Source organism: Schistocerca cancellata, chromosome 4 (assembly GCF_023864275.1).
Source record: "Schistocerca cancellata isolate TAMUIC-IGC-003103 chromosome 4, iqSchCanc2.1, whole genome shotgun sequence".
NCBI lineage: Eukaryota > Metazoa > Arthropoda > Insecta > Orthoptera > Acrididae > Schistocerca > Schistocerca cancellata.
In genome coordinates, this window is record NC_064629.1 from 733,571,794 (window position 1) to 733,593,915 (window position 22,122).

A 22,122-nucleotide genomic window follows, 5' to 3' on the forward strand; every position below is an offset into this window, starting at 1 on the left:
AGACTTGATGCTTCAAGCCCAGCAATAAAAAATCGAGTGGCTAAATTCAATGTCTTGACGATGACCCACAGGGACGATGTCCCAAAAATTCAACAGCTTGAGAAACCATCGAGAAAGTGCACAACGAATCATTTTAAATCTTATCCAAAAGCATGTTCTATGGCGAAATTGTCAGTAATATTTGCAATATTTCATAAAGAATCCAACTGATTTTGTGTGCCAATTTGTTGCTCAGAATAAGACGTGGGTTCGCCACTACACGCCACAAACAAAATAGCAGCTGGTGGAAGCCAGTGTCCCTGCAGCAAAAACAAGTGAAGTCGATTTCATCCGCCAGAAACACACTGATTAGTGTTTTCTGGAACAAAAAAATGGATTATTTTTACCGATACTAATTTCCCTGCAAGAGCAAAACAAAGCTAGCAAAAAAAAAAAAAACTGCTCAAATCTACCGGCCTGACTGAATGAAAAACTACGTGAGAAGGGGCCTCAGCTGCAAATGGAAAATAGTCACATTTAATCAGGACAACCCAGCAGTCAAACATGGTGATTTGGAAGTGGGGAAACTGAGGGACATCAGTACTAGCTTTCTGACGAAAATATCAGTCTGTCAGGAAATTTTCGCCTTGTGTTTGTATACGTAGATCTCTACTACCAACAGTAAAGCATTTACTGTATCTTAAACGATATCGACAACTAAATGAGAGTAGTCTCTTAAAACTGCACTTTCTCTGTTTAAGATGCAACGTGAAATGACAGACAATTTCTTTCGTCGTGTTTTAACCAAGTGTCGATGTTCTAGAGTTGCAACATCTTTGCAGCAGAAATTTAGCGCCAGATATGTGGGTTGCCCGTCCGAGTTAAACGAACAGTATATTTTAAATTCTCTTGTGTAATGTTCCTTTGTGCGTGTGTGTGTGTGTGTGTGTGTGTGTGTGTGTGTGTGTGTGTGTATGTGTGTGTAAGAAGACAGTTCTTTCAGTTTCTTAATTACAATTGGTGTATTTGATTACAGGTGAAGCCCGCATTCAAGTTTAGTAAGAAGGTGAAACCAGTGAAGTTACCAAAGCAGGGTGAAGAGTTCTCTGCTGGCACCGTCGGAGTGGTTGCAGGATGGGGGACTAAAAACGTATGTGTTGATTTGTTACGGAAAGACCACTGACTTCACATGCTCTGGTTCAGAGTACTCATGTTCAGAAATTTTAAAAAATACGTGTAAATCTTATTTCAGTTTGGTGTTCCCAAGTACACTCGAACGCTGTACAAAGTGGAAGTGCCAATAATCGACTTCGCAGAATGTGATAAATCCTACATGTATTTCGGAGGTGTCAACAAAAGAATGATATGTGCTGCATACCCGTCAGGTGGAAAAGACAGCTGCCAGGTAATGTTCCAAACGAAGACATAGGGTTGGACAAAAATATGGAAAAACCACGAAAAATGCATATCTGAACATGAATGTAGATGTTAGCCACACCTGCTGTTGTATTTGATCACGAGCGGCACGTAAGTACGTTGCAAGTGTAAGCTGCGGTCAGAATAGTGTTCTGAGTAGTTTTGAGTGCATTCTGTCGAGGCTAAGTCTATTCGAGCGTGGGAAAATTGTTGGTGCTCGTATGATGAGTGCTTCCGTATCCAAGATATCCGATGTGTTTAGTGTTTCAAGAGGTGCCGTACCGAACATTTGTACCGCATACAGGGAAAGCAGAAAAACATAACACGCTGTCAGGACACCGACCAAACTGTATTGAGTGACGGTAACACTTGGTCACTGAGAATATAGTGACGAAAAATAAGAAGTCGACAGCTGTAGTAGTCACTGCATAACTGAAGGCCGCACTCGCGAAGCGGCACGAAAAGAGCTCCATAAGTGCGGAACTGCAGAGAGAGCTGGAATTCCAAAACCACCCATCAGTGTTGTAAATGCCGTAACAGAAAACCGTGGTGCTTAAGCCGAAAACGTGGGCTGTCGAACAATGTAAAAAAGTTATTTGTTGCATGAGTATTTTTTCACTCTATTTAAAACTTCTGACCGAGATTACGTCCCAGTAGTGAAACGTAGTGAGGGTTCGTTGATGATTCGGGCAGCCGTATCGTGGTATTCCCCCCACGGTTAATCTGTAAGGTCACGTTAGTGCAAAGGAATATGTGACCATTTTAGCTTTCGGGTCCATCCCATACTACAATGTTTGTTTCCCTATGGTGCTATTGTGTTCCAAGACGACAGTGTCCCTGTTTCAACAGCTCGCGCAATGACTGGTTTAGTGATTATGAGGATGAGTTGTTGCATCTCCCCTGGAAACCTCAGCTTTGGAGAGAAGGGTGCGTGATCACTTATCCACCTCCATGATCGTTTCCTGAACTTGTCACTATTTTGCAGGAAGATTGGTAAAACATTCCCTTGCAAACCATACAGGACCTGTATATATCTATTCCAAGATGACTGGAAGCTGTTTTGAATGCCAAAGAGTTTCTATGCCGTAGTAGGCATGGTATTGTGTTGTAATAATAATAATAATGTGTGTGAAATCTTATGGGACTTAACTGCTAAGGTCATCAGTCCCTAAGCTTACACACTATTTAACCTAAATTATCCTAAGGACAAACACACACACCCATGCCCGAGGGAGGACTCGAACCTCCGCCGGGATCAGCCGCACAGCGCCTTAGACAGCTCGGCAAATCCCGCGCGGCTATTGTGTTGTGCTTTTGGTGTTTCCATATTTTTGTCCACCCCTATATATAGTCATTAACAGTAACGATTAGTGAGACAAAATATTTTTAATGAAAAAATTTGTTTCTCACGGTTGAGCTCCAAGTTCTTTAAATACGATTACACGATTTAATGTCTAAGCACATATTAGTGATTTGCATAGTTCTGTGTTCTTTGAAGTTAATGGTGGTGAAGGCTGCTGTTAAATGTAGGTAAGAGATGGGTGCAGATGGGAGTGGAGAGGATATGATATGAAATAAGAGGCAGGATGTGGTACAGTGAAAGGAACTGTTTAGTGGGATGTAGTAGTTGTATGTTTCTAACTAGGTATGAAAAAGATGAGAAAAGCCTTCATGTAGTATGGGATGAGTAGCATATGTCGTAACTAGCAGAATGAGTAGGCAAGAACGTGGCAGGAAATTAAACGTAATCATTCTGAACGATCATTTACACATTTGTCTGAGTGATATAGTGTAAACGTGAAAGACCTATAATGGGATGGTCGGAGGTTTTTTGAGCCCAGATCCTTCTGAATGTGAGTCAACTATAGTAAAACGGTCTAGAAAAACGTGATAAAAAATCATGGAAGCAAAACACAGATGTCGAATACTGATGGTCGTCGGTTTAGCTCACTTGATAAGATGTGACAAAAATTCAGTAGCATGTTTTGATGTTCGACATCCAGTGACTGAACGGTCCCATTTTTGAAAATGCTTTAATGGTGCCATTCTTATAGGGTTTGTGCTCGTGAGATGTTAAATTTGGTGGTAAAACTTCAGATAACAGTAGCTTGGCACTGTTCACACGCTGATCCTACCTGCACGTATTTGTTCTGAAAAGCACTGTGGCGCAACAGCAGTCTCTGCGGACCCTTGTTCCGATTTTTTTGTAGTGCTTTTATAGTACTTCATATGGAGACGAACGTTGAAGTAGTTCGTCTCTGGCAATGCAATTACTTAAAAGTTTCTCTCTGAAATCCACTATCAGCTCTGATTGGATGAAGCCTTTAAATATAGCCCTATGTTGCCTTTTATTCGTTAGCTGCTCGCTAAAAAATTCAAAACACAGTTGTTTGTTGATCTAGATACCATACCGCTGTTACCTGCCAGAGCGAACTGAAGACTTTTCAGGATGGAAACCAAAGAAACAAATACCGCAGAAAGACAACACAATAAAAGTTTCATCGAGACAATTTACTTATATAATCCTGATACACTTTAATAAACAGCTGAACGTAAGGTAAATCCATTGTCGACCCAAAAGTTGGTTTGCACACAGCAGTGCTTTATTAAGCACCGTACTACTAGAAGTAGAATGCCCTTTCCTCCCTCCAAATTCTGAACTGATCTGCCACGCCAGTGATACCGTAATCTACAGTTTAACATGGGCTCTAAATCATTGTGTAACTTGGCGTTTTTCACATATAAATGTCTTTTCCACTGGTTTTTGATGTGACAAGTGACTGACAAAAATCATACTGTCTTCTTAAGGTAGTCCACCAGGCTTTTGGACTTATAGTCCAACACCTCACCCTCAGAGCCCCAAGCCAAACAGACCTTTCTATAAGAGCATAACATCAGCAACAGAAAATGTATCTTACTTCAGAGTAGTAGTTATTAAATTACTATACTTAACTAAGATGTATTTTGTAACACTCTGTATAAGAGAATATAGACTAAATTGTTTCTAACTTCTATTCATATCTTCTATAGGGTGACAATGGCGGTGGTTTGGTAGCAAAACGGAAGCTGGTTGGACTCGTGTCATGGGCAATTGGTTGTGCGAGGAGTGAATATCCACATGTGTACACTCGAGTTTCTGCTTTCAGTAACTGGATACTCAATAACACAAATGTCTGAATGACTAATAAGGCTGACTCAGTGACTGTTCTATGCACATACAACTAAAATAAATATGTTGTTACTTAAGATAAACTATATTTCACTGAAACCAAATGTGTAAATAAAACTAAATATCACATCTCATCAAATGGTGCGTGGAAGTGGAGCAGAATGACTTTGTCAACTGCAACGAGTTTGTAAAAAAGAATCATTATTGCCAGAATTGTCATTCCAATGAACACATAGTCTTCATTTTTCATTCTGTGATGTTGATGAGCTGTTTTTATACTTCATCTGTGACTGTTACAATGGTTTCTTTTTTAAAGTATATTTTTTATAAAGTACAATGTGTTTGAATGTGGACTGATTTTTGTATTATTTATCAGTGTGTTGTATGTCATTAGTGTCATTTTTAACTGTATAAGTGATATTTGCTAACAACTATTTAATTCTTCTGCAATATTGTCTTCTTATGTATCATAGTGAAAATGATAGTATTATTTAAATGTTAATCTGAAAGAATGTATTGTGATTTTTTAAATCAGAATATTGTTCCATTAAAGACAACGTTCCAAATTTCCAGAGTACTTAAAGTTAGAGTTCCATAGTATATACATCTATTACATTCGTTACACATTTTTCCTATGCAAAGGAAATCTGAAAGGTCAGAGTAAGGAGTGATTACTGAAAGTCTTTACTTTACATACAAAAATCAAAAACACAACTGAATTTTTATTGTCCAAAAAATATTTTAAAAAAATTAAATGGAATATAATTTGCATTTTCAAAGGGTGGTGAACTAAGAAAAACTTTTTTGCACTATTTCTACTACTAAAAATTTATCAGTGGTGTTAAATAATGTCCACAGGAATAAATTTCTGTTAAGTGTACACTAAATTCATTGGTATACTATGAAACTTGTCCATTAGAACCTATTATTTTCTTACAAAATAGCTTCCACATACTTCTCAGAGCCTGTTATTTTTGTAACAGTTACATGTTACAAATATACACGCAGCAGCGTTTGAGATTATCTATCGCCTTTCCTTCAGGAACTTTTTCATATTATTAATAGAACTATTACAATAAGGAAAGCAAATTACTTATATTTTCCTATTCTGACAATAATTAATATTGTTGAGAGCAAAGATTAAAAAAAACCTTCAGCGTATTAGCCTTTATTCCATTCTGTTATCACTGGCCATCTCTCAGATTTTTTTCCATACTTGAATTTTTCTCAGAAACTGATGTTAAACTAGGTGGAATCTGGTCAGGTATTTACAGTCATATGTGACACTGGACTCAGAAACAGCTGTGGGAATAATGATCCACAAATAAATAAGAACAAGATTAACACTAGGTACTTTATTAACCTAGTAATGAAAAGCATGTAACACGCGAAATATACACATTACACAAATGAATTACTCGAAGACAAGGTGGGAAATGGAAAGTACTGCACACTCTGTACGTAAATCAAAGTAAAGGCGTTGCACGTTTAGTCTTAATGGTCGACTATTTGCATCACCACACAGGCATCCCTGCCCTCTGTAGAACAGACCTCCCATGATGAATGAATATGTGTGCCAGATGATTCTTCATCCCTGATGAGTACTGATAGTAGGGTTGGAGAAACAGAGTGATTGTCCTGGGAGTGTTCTTTCTGTGGCTGTGTAGCATTGGTAGAAGCTATGTCCACTGGCATAGGTAGAAGAGGTTGGGCTCCTCCTGGCCCCAGTGTATATTGGTCAGTTGCAGTAGACCGAGCGAGCATAGTGACACAGTGGTTAGCACACTGGACTAGCATTCGGTAGGATGACGGTCCCTACCCGCTCCCTCTCATCCTGATCTAGGGTTTCCATGATTTCCCTAAATCACTTCAGGCAAATGCCGGGATGGTTCCTTTGAATGGGAATGACCGATTTCCCTCCCATTTCTTCCCTCATCCAATGGGACCGATGACCCCACTGTTTAGTCCCCTTCCCCAACCAGCAAACCAATCAGCTGCAGTACACTGCAGTGTAGGCATCAGACGATATTAGAGCAGGAGGCCTGCAGCATTGCCCATCTGGACCAGTTAGGCCAGGTTTATGCACTCAGTAAAACCTTGGTCAGTTTGTTGTTGATCGATATCGTCAGTGTCTGGCTACTAGGATCCAAAACTGGGTACAGATCCATGTAAGGTGACTGTGATGGGGGCCTTATGAGGTCTGTGCATAGCATCACATGTGTGACCGTAGACAAGTCTGTTCGGATAAAAATGGGTCTGCATGGTGGGATGCTGAAGACGGATGGAAATTACAAATGCAGTTTTTAATGTGATGGATTAAGAATGGTGGGTCTCAAGGGAGTTTGCCTCGTTGTTGACTGAAAAATTTCTACATAAGTCTGATTGTCTCGCCATTTCCAAAATTGTGCTGCTGCACTAAGATCGGTTTGAATACAGTACATAAACAAACTGACACGATGGGCAGGACCTTCAACCAAGAAAAGTAGTGATACATAGGGGTTTACTTGAAGGTCTGGTGCCGACATTCCACCGTACCATTACTGGTTGTGTGGTAGCTCATGGCACGATGATGCATAAAACCACATAAATCTGCCACTTCATGAAACAAAGTTGACTCAGATTGACGGCCCTGGTCAGTCCTCATGTTCATAGAGCAGACAAATTGCGCCTTCCATGAACTTAGAAATGTTTGTGCGGAAGCCTCTGTCGAGAAGTCTGTGGTGGGTACAGCTTCTACTCATTAGGTGGATCCACCAGTAGCAATGAACACATATTTGAAACCTTGCACGTCGGTGAGCGGCCGATCGAGGTCGATATGGATATGAGAAAAACGCTGTGTAGGCTCTTGGAGAATCCAGTTGGTTTGTGGACATGATGTCCCACTTTAGCTGACAGACAAGACAAACCACTTTAGCTGGCAGACAAGACAAACGAGTTTTAATCCATAGCCGACACACCTGGCCATACAAATATGTCCATCACCATTCGTGTAGTGGCGTTGACTCCTGCATGCACAAGCCTGTAGATGGCATTAGACACCTGTTTCCAGAAACATAATGGAATGAACAGTCGTGGTCTGTTTTGGGAGAAGTCACACAACACAAGAGAGTTGGTCATTGGTAATGTCTGCAGACACAGTCCTATGTTCGATTGATTGATAAACTCCTGTTTCTCTTCATCATTTTTTTGTCTACCATAGCCAGTTGCGTGAAATCGATGCCCACGGAAACTGCATTTAAATGGGAGAAGTCATCAGTCACAATATCATCAGTTCCCTGCAAGTCACGAATTTGGTAGTAAACTGACCTACGTAGTGGAATTTCTGTGGTGAGAAGGGGTCGTGGGGCTTCTGAAACCTGAGGGAAGGGTTTGCGAACACTAAGAGCCGTGAAATGTCGTGGCTAGGCATCTGGTCTAAAATGCTTAATGCCTCACAGACCACCAAAAGTTTCCTATCATCGGCACTCCATTTTGTATGTACTTCTGTCAATTTATTTGAAAAGAACCATAATGACTGCCACATACCATTCACTTCCTGTGATAGGGCTGCTGCAAACACAATCTTCCTGGCTTCAGCGACAATAGCTAGTTGTGTAGAAAAGAGAGTGTGTGCTAGGGCCACAGTATTTCTTAAGCTGGGTTTGACAGCGCCGAATACAGACAACATTGCCGAGTACCATGTTACTGAGCACTGACGTTGTGAAGTCAAACCAGTGAGGGCAACAACGAGTGGTGCTTGTATGGCCGCGGAATGGTGCTGGAGGTGTCTGTAAACGTTTGCCTTATCCGAAAAGGCATAACTGCTGGAACTTCTGTTGGTGGGGAACCAACTGAATAAAGTCAACATTAGTTTCTAAATACGATACTGCAGTGCCTGTGTCATTCCGAATTATGATGCAAAGTTCCTTTGGCCTTCAATACCGTATTTATCCGTCGACACTGGGCAAGTGGCTTTCAAGAAACATGTCTCACCAGTACAGGAATATATACACTCATGGAAATGGAAAAAAGAACACATTGACACCGGTGTGTCAGACCCACCATACTTGCTCCGGACACTGCGAGAGGGCTGTACAAGCAATGATCACACGCACGGCACAGCGGACACACCAGGAACCGCGGTGTTGGCCGTCGAATGGCGCTAGCTGCGCAGCATTTGTGCACCGCCGCCGTCAGTGTCAGCCAGTTTTCCGTGGCATTAGGAGCTCCATCGCAGTCTTTAACACTGGTAGCATGCCGCGACAGCGTGGACGTGAACCGTATGTGCAGTTGACGGACTTTGAGCGAGGGCGTATAGTGGGCATGCGGGAGGCTACGCTCAGTAGCTCGGTACGGGCTTTTATTGAAGTTTCGAGAACATACCTTCACCGAAGAATCAAGCAGTATATTGCTCCCTCCTACGTATATCTCGCGAAGAGACCATGAGGATAAAATCAGAGAGATTAGAGCCCACACAGAGGCATACCGACAATCCTTCTTTCCACGAACAATACGAGACTGGAATAGAAGGGAGAACCGATAGAGGTACTGAAGGTACCCTCCGCCACACACCGTCAGGTGGCTTGCGGAGTATGGATGTAGATGTAGATGTAGACGTACCGCCGAATTGCTCAACACGTGGGGCGTGAGGTCTCCACAGTACATCGATGTTGTCGCCAGTGGTCGGCGGAAGGTGCACGTGCCCGTCGACCTGGGACCGGACCGCAGCGACGCACGGATGCACGCCAAGACCGTAGGATCCTACGCAGTGCCGTAGGGGACCGCACCGCCACTTCCCAGCAAATTAGGGACACTGTTGCTCCTGGGGTATCGGCGAGGAACATTCGCAACCGTCTCCATGAAGCTGGGCTACGGTCCCGCACACCGTTAGGCCGTCTTCCGCTCACGCCCCAACATCGTGCAGCCCGCCTCCAGTGGTGTCGCGACAGGCGTGAATGGAGGGACGAATGGAGACGTGTCGTCTTCAGCGATGAGAGTCGCTTCTGCCTTGGTGCCAATGATGGTCGTATGCGTGTTTGGCGCCGTGCAGGTGAGCGCCACAATCAGGACTGCATACGACCGAGGCACACAGGGCCAACACCCGGCATCATGGTGTGGGGAGCGATGTCCTACACTGGTCGTACACCACTGGTGATCGTCGAGGGGACACTGAATAGTGCACGGTACATCCAAACCGTCATCGAACCCATCGTTCTACCATTCCTAGACCGGCAAGGGAACTTGCTGTTCCAACAGGACAATGCACGTCCGCATGTATCCCGTGCCACCCAACGTGCTCTAGAAGGTGTAAGTCAACTACCCTGGCCAGCAAGATCTCCGGATCTGTCCCCCATTGAGCATGTTTGGGACTGGATGAAGCGTCGTCTCACGCGGTCTGCACGTCCAGCACGAACGCTGGTCCAACTGAGGCGCCAGGTGGAAATGGCATGGCAAGCCGTTCCACAGGACTACATCCAGCATCTCTACGATCGTCTCCATGGGAGAATAGCAGCCTGCATTGCTGCGAAAGGTGGATATACACTGTACTAGTGCCGACATTGTGCATGCTCTGTTGCCTGTGTCTATGTGCCTGTGGTTCTGTCAGTGTGATCATGTGATGTATCTGACCCCAGGAATGTGTCAATAAAGTTTCCCCTTCCTGGGACAATGAATTCACGGTGTTCTTATTTCAATTTCCAGGAGTGTATAATGGATGCACGAGTACAGGTTGTAGACACATGGTTGACGACACATGGAAGCTTGGGTGTCGCTGTGAGTCATGCTCAGATAACCTAATGGTAAGGTGAACACTTTTGTTAAGCGGGAAATCCGGGTTCTAATCCTGGTCTGACACAAATTTTCGTTGTCGTCATTCCAATAAATAGTGGGTGGTTGTCCATACTCGTAACTGTGAATACATTCATGCATCAGTTTCTAAAGGTCAGATGCCTGAGGGGGGACCCAATGTCCCGAATATTCCACCTCTTGTTGTCTAAGCGCATCTTTGTCGATTGGCAGTCCATAAGGAGAAACTCTGTCAAAAATAATTTGCAGATGTTTGTCATATTCAACAGCAGAGACGGAGAAAACCAACACATCGTCGAGATATGAGAACCATAACGTAGACCACGAAGGACTTCATCAACAAATCGCTGCCATGTTTGAGTCGTGTTCTGTAGGCCAAACGGCATTTTGGTACATTCGCAGAGGCTGGCAGACGTAATTATTGCTGTCTTTTGTATGACCACTGGTGCCACCTGAATCTGGCGATCTCTTTTTTTGAAAATTATCATGTGAAAAAGCTGTAAAATGTGGCTGTAAAATCCTGAAGATGTGCAGTGGGGTAGCAGTCACGTATAGTTTGCACGTTTAAGGCGCAATAGTTCCCACAAGTACGGTAGGACCCTTCTTTCTTCTTAGTGAGCGTGGGTGTAGCATCGATGAGGTGGGTAGTGTTCCGCTGTATTCTGGGGAGTGACGTGGACTGCTGTCTCACGTGGTCCAAGGTTGCTGGAGGAGTGATGTCTACCTTACTTATGTGCACATGGCCTATTTAGAGTTCAGCGGTGCGGCCGTTAATGAAAGTGCACAATACATCGTTGACCACAATAAAACGTGTTTTCTCTTCTTCCACAGTTGTCACTACCCCGGTAAGCTCAATGAAAATGTTGAAATGTGTGTGAAATCTTATGGGACTTAACTGCTAAGGTCATCAGTCCCTAAGCTTACACACTACTTAACCTAAATTATCCTAAGGACAAACACACACACCCATGCCCGAGGGAGGACTCGAACCTCCGCCAGGACCAGCCGCACAGTCCATGACTGCAGCGCCTGAGACCGCTCGGCTAGTCCGGCGCGGCGGTAAGCTCAATAACTGTGTTCAATATGATAAGAAGATAATTTAATAATAGTGATTTCGCATGGTCAGAGGAGTACATTGGAGCAACGTCCATCCATTTTTCCACATCATGTGAACATGCAGAATTTCTATAAATAGTCTTATCGTTCAGGCCTAGTAGCGCCGCTCATACAGACACAGCAGTGTGACAATGAAATAGAAAGTCTGTCCCAAGGAGAGGCTCAGCGATGCCCGCAATCGGGAGGTTTCACCAGAACTTTTGTGTGAAGCCCCTCAGAACCTCACTGCGTCAAAAAGCAGGTATTCGAGTGTTGTCTGCAGCCGTGAGCCCAGATTCAAATGAAGAGCAGTCTTCGAATGTTGCCGCTAGGACACTAACATCCGTTCTTTTCGTGCATTGCAGGTGTCCCGAACATACAAACGGTGTGAAGTAGGAAATCTGTGAATAGCAGAGTATTGCCAGACATGTCACAGACAGGGATGAGATGCGCTTTTTCACGATGCAGGGTTCACTGCAGGCGTCGGGCTGTATGATAGGGAACTGTTTGTAGCGGTGTGCAGCGGTCAGTCATGTTTTATTCCGATTGCTGTCTGCGTTTGGGATTACACAGAGGGGCGTATTTCTGAGCCAGTCGTCCAAAGCGGTAATGATACCAACACCGTCTGGGGCACTGGTTGATGCCACAGAGAAGGCTGCATCGTTTTGCAAGCTGGGAGCCGCTGGAGATTGTCAGAGTTTTCGCTGGAGAGCGTTGACGTCGCCCTGTAATAAACAAATTTTTTCTGCTAGTGGAAGCTGTTCCCCTCTAGCGGCATCCGCCGTAACTACACTCGGAATGCCATATCCATTTTGCGGGATCCCACCAGCGTATTCATGTAACATAATGTTACATACACTGTGTGATCAAAAGTATCCGGGCACCCACAAAAACATGCGTTTTTCATATTAGGTGCGTTGTGCTGCCACCTACTGCCAGGTGACCTCAGTAATCATTAGACATCGTGAGAGAGCAGAATGGGGCGCTCCGTGGAAGTCACGGACTTATAACATGGTCAGGTGACTGGGTGTCTCTTATGTCATACGCCTGTACGCGAGATTTCCACACTCCTAAACATCCCTTGGTCCGCTGTTTTCAGTGTGATAGTGAAGTGGAAAGGTGAAGGGGCACGTACAGCACAAAAGCGTACAGGCTGACCTCGTCCATTGACTGACAGAGACCGCCGACATTTGAAGAGGGTCGTAATGTGTAATAGGCAGACACCTGTCCAGGCCGTCACACAGAAATTCCAAACTGCATCAGGATCCACTGCAACTACTATGACAGTTAGGCGGGAGGTGAGAAAACTTGGATCTGATGGTCGAGCAGCTGCTCATAAGCCACACATCACGCCGATAAATGTCAAACGACGTCTGGCTTGGTGTAGGGAGCGTAAACACTGGACAATTGAACAGTGGAGAAACGTTGTGTGGAGTGACGAATCACGGTACACAATGTGGCGATCCGATTGCAGGGTGTCAGTGTGGCGAATGCCCAGTGAACGTCATCTGCCAATGTGTGTAGCGCCAACAGTAAAATTCGGAGGCGGTGGTGTTATGGTGTGGTCGTGTTTTTCATGGAGGGGGCTTGCACCCCTTGTTGTTTTGCGTGGCACTGTCACAGCAAAGGCCTACATTGATGTTTTAAGCACGTTCTTACTTCCCACTCTTGAAGAGCAATTCGGAGATGGTGTTTGCATTTTTCAACACGATCGTGCACCTGATCATCATGCACGGCCTGTGGCGGAGTGGTTACACGACAATAACATCCCTGTTATGGACTGGCCTGCACAGAATCCTTACCTGAATTCCATAGAACGATGATGATGATGATGATGATGTTTGGTTTGTGGGGCGCTCAACGGCGTGGTTATCAGCGCCCGTACAATTTCCCAACCTTTGCTCAGTCCAATTTCGCCACTTTCCTGGATGATGATGAAATGATGAGGACAACACAAACACCCAGTCATCTCGAGGCAGGTGAAAATCCCTGACCCCGCCAGGAATCGAACCCGGGACCCCGTGCTCGGGAAGCGAGAACGCTACCGCGAGACCACGAGCGGCGGACAATTCCATAGAACACCTTTCGGATGTTTTGGAACGCCGACGTCGTGCCAGGCCTCACCGACCGACATCGATACTTCTCCTCGGTGCAGCACTCTGTGAAAAATGGGCTGCCATTCACCAAGAAACCTTCCAGTTCCTGATTGAACGAATGCCTGCGAGAGTGGAAGCTGTCATCAAGGCTATGGGTGGGCCAACAACATACTGAATTCCAGCATTACCGATGGAGGACGCCACGAACTTGTAAGTCATTTTCAGCCAGGTGTCCGGATACTTTTGATCACATAGTGTACTTGGCAAGCAATAAGGAACTGCAAGTCCAAATTCGAGGTGTTACATGAAGCTGCAGCACTTTTTACTGCTAAAGGCAAACATTTAAATGCGCTTGGTGATGTACACTGTCCTTTAAGTGCATATATTTGTTCACTTGGGGTGTGCTGTGTATAATGTCAGATAGTAATAATGAGTCTAATGCTCTGACTGTCAATATGAGTTGGTGGTTGTAATTCGTCTTACTGTAGGCTTCAAAAGAAAGTTCTTGGAACCAGAACCGTAGATCTGGTTGTTGAGACGTGTACGGGTAGGCAACGAATTTTCCATATGGCATAAAACAGGCGATGCAGCTTGTTAGCAAATTCTCTGCAAGCTACATATTACTCGAAGTGCCCGGCAGTTGCCTGAAATTAAACACCAACTGCACAACAGTAGTAGTTTTCCTTAATTCACGAAACATCTGTCCTGAAGAGGCAGCATCCTCAGTAGCCAGAAAAGTACCCTCACTTTTTATGAGTTTGCCATCTGCCATTGCGCTTGTTGGGGTCACCACTTGTGGGAACAATGATCCACAATTAAGTAAGAACACTATTGACACTAAGAACTTTGTTAAACTGTTGATGACACGCATCTGAAACACAAAGTTACACACATTACACAAGTGAATTACACAAAGACAATGTGGGAAACGAAAGTACTCCAAAGTCGGTATACAGGGTGTAAATTTTAAGTTGACAAGCCAGAATAACTCGAAAAATACGCTTCACACGAAAAAATGTGTAGAATCCAAAGTTGATTATTTTAGAGGGGAATATCAGCTGGTGCTAAAATTAGCCCGCCACCCCAGCCCCCTGGGGATGGGGCGGGAAGTAACTTTAAAATTTCAAATGGTAACCCCCATTGCCGGCCGATGTGGCCGATCGGTTCTAGGCGCTTCAGTTTGGAACCGCGCGACCGCTACGGTCGCAGGTTCGAATCCTGCCTCGGGCATGGATGTGTCTGATGTCCTTAGGTTAGTTAGGTTTAAGTAGTTATAAGTTCTAGGGGACTGCTGACCTCAGATGTTAAGTCCCATAGTGCTCAGAGCCATTTTTTAACCCCCATTATTTATTGCAGAATCAGATTCTACATATAAAAGTACGTACTTTTTGTCTTAAACATTTGTTTTGATTCTTGTTAGTTGGCGCTATAATTCAAGAAAATCCATGTTCTCATTTTTGTGTGGAAAATAGTTACAGATAAATAAAAAATACTTATTTACTTTGTAAATTTTGATTCGCTAAAAATAATACTCTCCCTCGCCCCATAGGGTGGGGTGGGAGAGAGAGGAATTAGAGTTTTACAAATTTTGACCCAAATACTTGGGAATCTGCGTAAAAAATTAACCAAAATCTGGGTGCCATGTTGCTCTACAGAGACGGAAGGTCACCGCGTTTGGCGTATGGCTCTGGCGCATCGTACTGCATCTGCAACAGCAATATGGGCAGCAGTGGCACAGCGAACTGTTACAAATTGGTTACTTCACGCACAGCTCTGACTCAGACGCCCTGTAGCGTGCTTTCCGTTGATCCCGATTTGCGACTTCGGTGGCGTCAAGCGAGAGCTCATTGGAGGGCAGGGTGGGAGTCTGTTGTGTTTTCTAATGAAAGTTGGTTCGGCCTCGGTGCCGGTGATGTATGTGTGTTGGTTATCAGCCGGCCATTTCAGGGGCTGCAACCAACCTGTCTACGTGCTAGACACACTGGACCTACACAAGTGTATGGTCTGAGGCAGCAGGAGCACTCTCGTGGTTATCCCATGCACCCTGACTGCAAAACTGTACGTCAGTCTGGTAATTCGACTTGTCATGTTGCCATTCATGAGCAGGTTTCCACGAGGTGTTTTCCAATAGGACATCGCTCACCCGCATACCGCTGTTGTAAAGCAACATGCTGTACATCCTGTCGACGTACTTCCTTGGCCAGCACAGTCACAAGATCTGTATCGAATCGAGCACAAATGGGACATAATTGGAAGATAACTCCAGCATCGTGCACAAACAACATTAACCAGCCCTGCACTGACTGACGAAATGCAACACTCATGGAACTCGATTCAACAAACTGACGTCTGGCTCCTGTACAACACAATGCATGTTTCCGTTCAACAGTCTGTTGGTTACACTGGTTACTGATGTAGCAGCATTTCACATTTGCAATGGATTATTTCGCACTTCCAATATTCTGTGATCTTGTGATGTTTATCACTTAAATATGTTACCTAGACAAATGTATCCCCGAAATGTCATTACTCTAATTATTTTTTGTTGCTACAATTTTTTTCCATCAGTGTAGATTCTTGAATAAGTCTTTTGGAGGGAGCTATAAATCAACTTTGGTTTTGCTTCTTTGGATTTAATTTTCGTTGCTACCACACTTCCTTCATCCTTTGAGAGTGTCATTCATTTCCTTCCTGGGTCCACTTTCTTCGTTTGGAGACCACTTTTTTCCTGAAATCTTGCCTTTTTTGTTGCTTCTCTAAGTATTCTCTTAACTATTATTTCCATTCTGATTCCTGTGTTTTTCATACCTTTGTCAATTTCAGTAAACCATGTGGATTTGAATTTCTAGTTGTTTAGTAAATTGAAGATCTGCTTGGTTAGTCTGTTGTTATCCATTTGGTATATGTGGCCATAAAACTGTAGTCTTCTTTTCCTCATTCAATGAGTTAGCTTTTCCATTTTCAAAGAGTGCTTTGTATTTGATCTTAATTTGTGTTCAGTGTTAGTATTAATTCCAGGTCCCAGTATTTTTCTTAGAATTCTCCTTCCAACTTTTTCCAGTTTCTCAAGATCCTCAAATCTTGTCAGTTTAAGCGTTTCTGCTGCATACAGTGTTTCAGACCTTACCATTGATTAATGAGCTCTTACTTTTGTGTTCGAGGACAAATTTTTTTGTCATATATGTTTCTTGCCATTTGGGATGTCCTTTTCATTTTATGTACTCTATTTTCTATGGCTATCTTTTCTTTTTGTTGCTTGTTATCCGTTCTCCTAGGTATTTCAGACAGTTCGTTTTAGATGTTCTGTTGTTATGACTTTTAAGGTTCGGAGGGGTATCACTGATACTGGTGGTAAAATGTGTTTTTTCAAATAATATTTTTAGTCCTCTTGTCTACTTCTTTCTGTACTTCTGTGATTTGTTCTTCAGCATATCCAGTGAGTAAGTAATTAATGCCATATCATCTGCAAAAGCTAGACAATCTATGGTGACTTTATTTTGGTTTCTTCCTAGTTAAACACCACTAGTGTTGATGAATTTTCTCTATTCTTTCACTACCTTCCCTAATGCGCAGTTAAAAAGTAGGAGAGATAAACCACATCCCTCTTTTTCTTCTGATTTTATTTCAAAAGGTTATGGCAGTACCCCCCCCCCCCCCCATAAATGTTACTTTTGACATTGTGTTTGTAAAAGTCCCTTTCATTATTTCTGTTGTTCAGTCTGAATTCCTTTAAAATATCAATCAGTGCATTTCTATCAATTGAGTCATATGCTTTTCTAAAATCTACAGAGTTGTTACATATTTCATGTTTCTGATTTTCCCCATTTCTGTTGTGTTCTTTAGATTTAGTACTTTCTTTGCACCAGACCTTCGTTTCCTCAATCCTGCTTCATACTCTCCTAGTTGTGGGTTGAGTATTCCTTCGGAGCACATATATTACTTGTCAGTCTGTACCCCGTGGATAAGAGCTGACTGCAAGAACAAAGGTGAAGATTGTGCGTAATTGGCGGCAATGCAGTTGATTCAATCAACACAACTCGGGTTCCAGATAGGATACACAAGGTTTCATGAACAAGTGGAAGTGCTGCCAACTGTGGTACAAGGTATTGCTGCGATACTTGGTTTAGACTTTCTGGTTAGGCATCGTGCTCGAATCGACCTCTGGCAAAGGATGGTTGAACTGAATTATTTCCGATGGGGACAAGTATTGCAAATATTCCTATATCACAAGCCGCACCCATTGCAAATGTGGTATCGAATAAACTGTGTACAGGTGCATTAAAAGTTGTTTTGGATGACTGAATACCAGCAGGTATAGGAAAACTCTTCTGGGTACTGCTAAATAGTAACATTACACTGGACATAGTGAGTATTGTAGAACCAATAGCAAAAAATGACATGTTGGTTGAGCAACATTGTTTTGTACGTAGGTGTATAACTCATACAAGGGAAATTAAGGATCAGGTTATGGTACCAATAAGCCTGGATAATTTTGGGTTGAAAAATGCAACAGCTGCGCTTCAACATTTATTAGCTGGAGTTCCCAGGGGTTTAAGACCAAACATGTGCATGGTCTATAGAAATCATATCATTGTATTCTCCAAAAGTCTATAAGAGCATGTTCAACACTAGGAGATGGTATTTGACTGGTTGGAAAAAGCTCGACTTACACTTAGTATTGATAAGTGTCACGTTGCACAATCACAAGTAAACTATCTGGGACACATGATTAGCCAAGTAAGGGTAAGAACAGATTCACACCTTGCGTTAGCAGTACGTATCATTCCAGTCTCTCAAACAATTAAACAATTACAGTCATCCCTTTGATTAACAAATTACAACAGAAAATCCGTGAAGGAGTTTTCTGAAGTGGCACAACCACTAAAAAATTATTGCAAAAAGGTATTACATTTAGCTGGATGCCTGAGTGTAAAACAGCCTTTCAGAATTAAAAAATTGTGTTAGCTTTGAATCCAGTTTTGATTCTTCCAGATTTCAGAAAAGAATTCATATTGTTCTGTGATGCAAGTGATACAGCTTTAGAAGCAGTTTTGGGGCAAATCACTCATGAGAAAGAACACACAATTGTGAACCCATTTCAGAAGCTTAATAACGATGAGCAAAATCATTCTACCACCGAAAACGATGTGTTGGCATTAATATATGGCATTTCTTATTTTAGATGTTTTCTGTGCGTAAGTTCACAGCCATTATTGATCATGCAGCTTTAAAATGACTGCTAAGGCTAAAAGATCCTTCAATGCAATCCACAAATCAGGTGTTAAACATACAAATGTTGGTACACGTATTAGGAATATTGAGACGTTGAAAGTGTCCGCATGTGATCTCAACGATCTGAAGAAATCACAAGCAAGTGGTCAAGAGTGTCAGATGTATTGCAAACAGCCACACTTTGTCATACAAGATGGGATATTTTGTACAACAACCAAGTGTTGACCATGTGTTGTAGTTCCAGCAGCTTTGCAGACAGAAGTATTATGGCAAGCACATGATTATATGTTGTCGAGAAAAGAGAACAGTGGATACAACAGTAGCAGAAATATTCTGGTGGAGAACAAGACAGGCTGATGTTCAGCAATATGTCAAGAACTGTATTCTGTGTGAGCAACATGTTGATTTACGCCATCAAAGTATAAAAATACGAAGACTACTAGAGTCCAACTACCAACTTCAAATGATAGGATCTGATATTTTAGGGCCATACCACAACAGTCAGTCGGGTAACATGTATTTATTAATAATTATCGGCCACTTCTGATGGTATTTAGTAATGGCAGCAGTACCAGATCAGAAAGCGAGCGCAGTACCTCACGCTATGGTAAATCATTGGATATTTAAATTTGGAGTACCACAAACGATTATTACACAAGAAAGGACAAATTTCATGTCCGATCTCATTAAGTAGCTGTGTCGCTTACTCAAAGCTAAGAAATTACGTACGAATCCACTCCAACCACAGGCAAATGATCTCATGAAAAGAGTTAATAGGACTATATCAAATATGTCAAGCCATTATGCGAATTCACGACACTTAGACTGGGGTGTATATGTAGATTTTGTAGATAGTGTCTACAATTCAAAAACTCAGATAGGAACAGTGTCATCACCTTATGAGGCTTTATGTGGACGCAAAATGCCATTTCCGTTTGATATGTCTTAACTAAAGTTGGGAAAAGAAGTTGAACACATTAAGGTACCTGCAAAAACTCTAAGAGAAAATTTACCACAGTATCATATAGGTGAGTGGACATTACATACGAACCCTTACACTCCAAAGGGTAAGATAAGAAAATTTTTGACGAAGTTTCAGGGTTCTTACCAGATGATCGAGATAAAGTCTCCGTAAGGGTACAGTTACCAGGAGGAACTTCACTAGTGCATATCAGTGGAATTAAACCTTTTCAGGAAGCCATAGATTCCTTTCTTCAACTACCAGCTGAATTTACATGTACTAGACCGAAGAAGCAAAAGAGTAAAGAAATACCACAGAATAGGCCATACGGGTTGAGACCAAGGGATACATTGTTAGAAGTATAGAATTTTTTCTTTATTTTCATCGATTCATATAGCGTACTAGAAGCAAAAGAGTAAAGAAATACCACAGAATAGGCCATATGGGTTGAGACCAAGGGATACATTGTTAGAAGTATAGAATTTTTTCTTTATTTTCATCGATTCATGTAGCGTACTTAGGAATATAGCTTTTTTGTGCTTTTCCCCAATTTTTTCTAAGGAGGGAGGGGCAACATGTAAATTATTTGTTCTAGGTGATGGTAAGGATGATGCTGAGATGGAGCTTAGCGAGTGTTATGATCTTGCTCATCTTCAGAGCAGAAGCAATTGTCAATCAGCTTTTGAGGAAAGGGGTTTTGTTTGCGCAGCAGCCGGGTGTAGTCCTCATGAATCACAAATGATGGTTGAGACTACCTTCGACATCTGGTGGGTAAGGAACGAAGTGAGAAGGTTGCAAGATATGTTCTTAGAAGTGCTAATGGAAGCAAAATAGTGTAATACGACAGGAGATATACGAAATGAATATTATGAACTATGATAAACTGAGAGAGCAATCGTAGCAAAGAACAGGTACAACCCCATATCCTCTAGTACGGAGATAGAAAGGGTGGCTGAATGCAAGTGGTAAACTACTAAAAACCGTGTTTGGCACAGCAGATAATGATGATATTTCAACTTCGAATAGTATAATAGGCTAAATGCAAGACGTTGTAAGACATACAAAAACAATAGTGGATTGGTGATGAGGTCTCATACTCCAGGAATGAGAGTAGGTGACGATGCGGAAGGCCCGCACCGCTGTACTAGGCAAGGTCCTAGCGGAGGAGGTTTGCCATTGCCTTCCTCTGACCGTAATGAGGTTGAATGATGATGATGAAGACGACACAATACCCAGTCATCTCGAGGCAGAGAAAAATCCCTGACCCCGCCGGGAATCGAACCCGGGACCCCATGCGCGGGAAGTGAGAACACTACCGCAAGACCACGAGCTACGGACAGTGGATTGGTATACGTCGAAAATTACAGGTATGGATCAAGGATTGTTAAATGTAACTAAAACGATATGTAAAATAGTAATTGAATTACAGTAATATGCTATTCATACAATGGTTACTGTGAATAAGTATTTAGGTATAATACAGAATCGTCTAAAACATTAGACAGCAAAGTAGGGTGATATAGACTATTGAGAGAATTAGTAATCACTTTAAGTTATGCTAGAATATAAATGAAAAGCATTCAAGAAGTTGTCGACGATGCTACGCATAAACAATTAAGCACTACGCTGTAAACACAAAAATATTTTTTCAAGAATTACTGGAAGCAAAAAAGGAATTTCCCGCTGGTCTGCAGCATGTTAATTTTCTAAATGAGAGCAGCTTAGCATTGTACTATCATGTTTCCATAGTTAAAGTTTACTCTGATAAAACTCATATTTACATTAATGTGCAATCCCCAGTAACTAGCTTTAAGGCATAATTAGAATTTTATATGATTCGTGTATATCCAGTTGGACGGAGTCGTATTGACAGATTAAATTCTCGGTTAATGAAGTGTCACTTGAACCTAAACAACGGGATATGCACGTAGTTCTAACAATATAAGATCTTGGTAAGTCTGTTAATGAAGTCATTACTTGTACATGAATGCGTGGTATCTGTTCTTTCAGTCAAGTCCGAAATAATAGGGACCACACAGAATCTGCGGCTTTTATACACATTATTTAAATTGGAGATATAGGTGGGGGAGTGGAGTGGGTGGGAAGGAAAGGAGAGAAGGAACTGATGGTATTGCTTTTCACAATATATATAAATGACCTAGTAGATAGTGTCGGAAGTTCCGTGCGGCTTTTCGCGGATGATGCTGTAGTATACAGAGAAGTTGCAGCATTAGAAAATTGTAGCGAAATGCAGGAAGATCTGCAGCGGATAGGCACTTGGTGCAGGGAGTGGCAACTAACCCTTAACATAGGTAAGTGTAATGTATTGCGAATACATAGAAAGAAGGATCCTTTATTGCATGATTATATGATAACGGAACAAACACTGG

General features: G+C 42.5%; 1 protein-coding gene across 1 annotated transcript in view; it reads left to right on the forward strand.

The window, feature by feature from the left end:
* The window catches only part of LOC126183623 (trypsin-1-like), a 34,099-nt gene extending 29,184 nt beyond the window's left edge, over positions 1-4,915 (forward strand). Inside the window, exons 5-7 of the mRNA XM_049925742.1 lie at positions 1,016-1,129; positions 1,232-1,384; positions 4,426-4,915. Of these exons, the coding sequence (XP_049781699.1) occupies positions 1,016-1,129; positions 1,232-1,384; positions 4,426-4,572 (414 nt within the window). The 3' untranslated portion in view covers positions 4,573-4,915. The remainder of the gene's footprint in view (positions 1-1,015; positions 1,130-1,231; positions 1,385-4,425) is intronic.
* Positions 4,916-22,122: the final 17,207 nt, after the last annotated feature.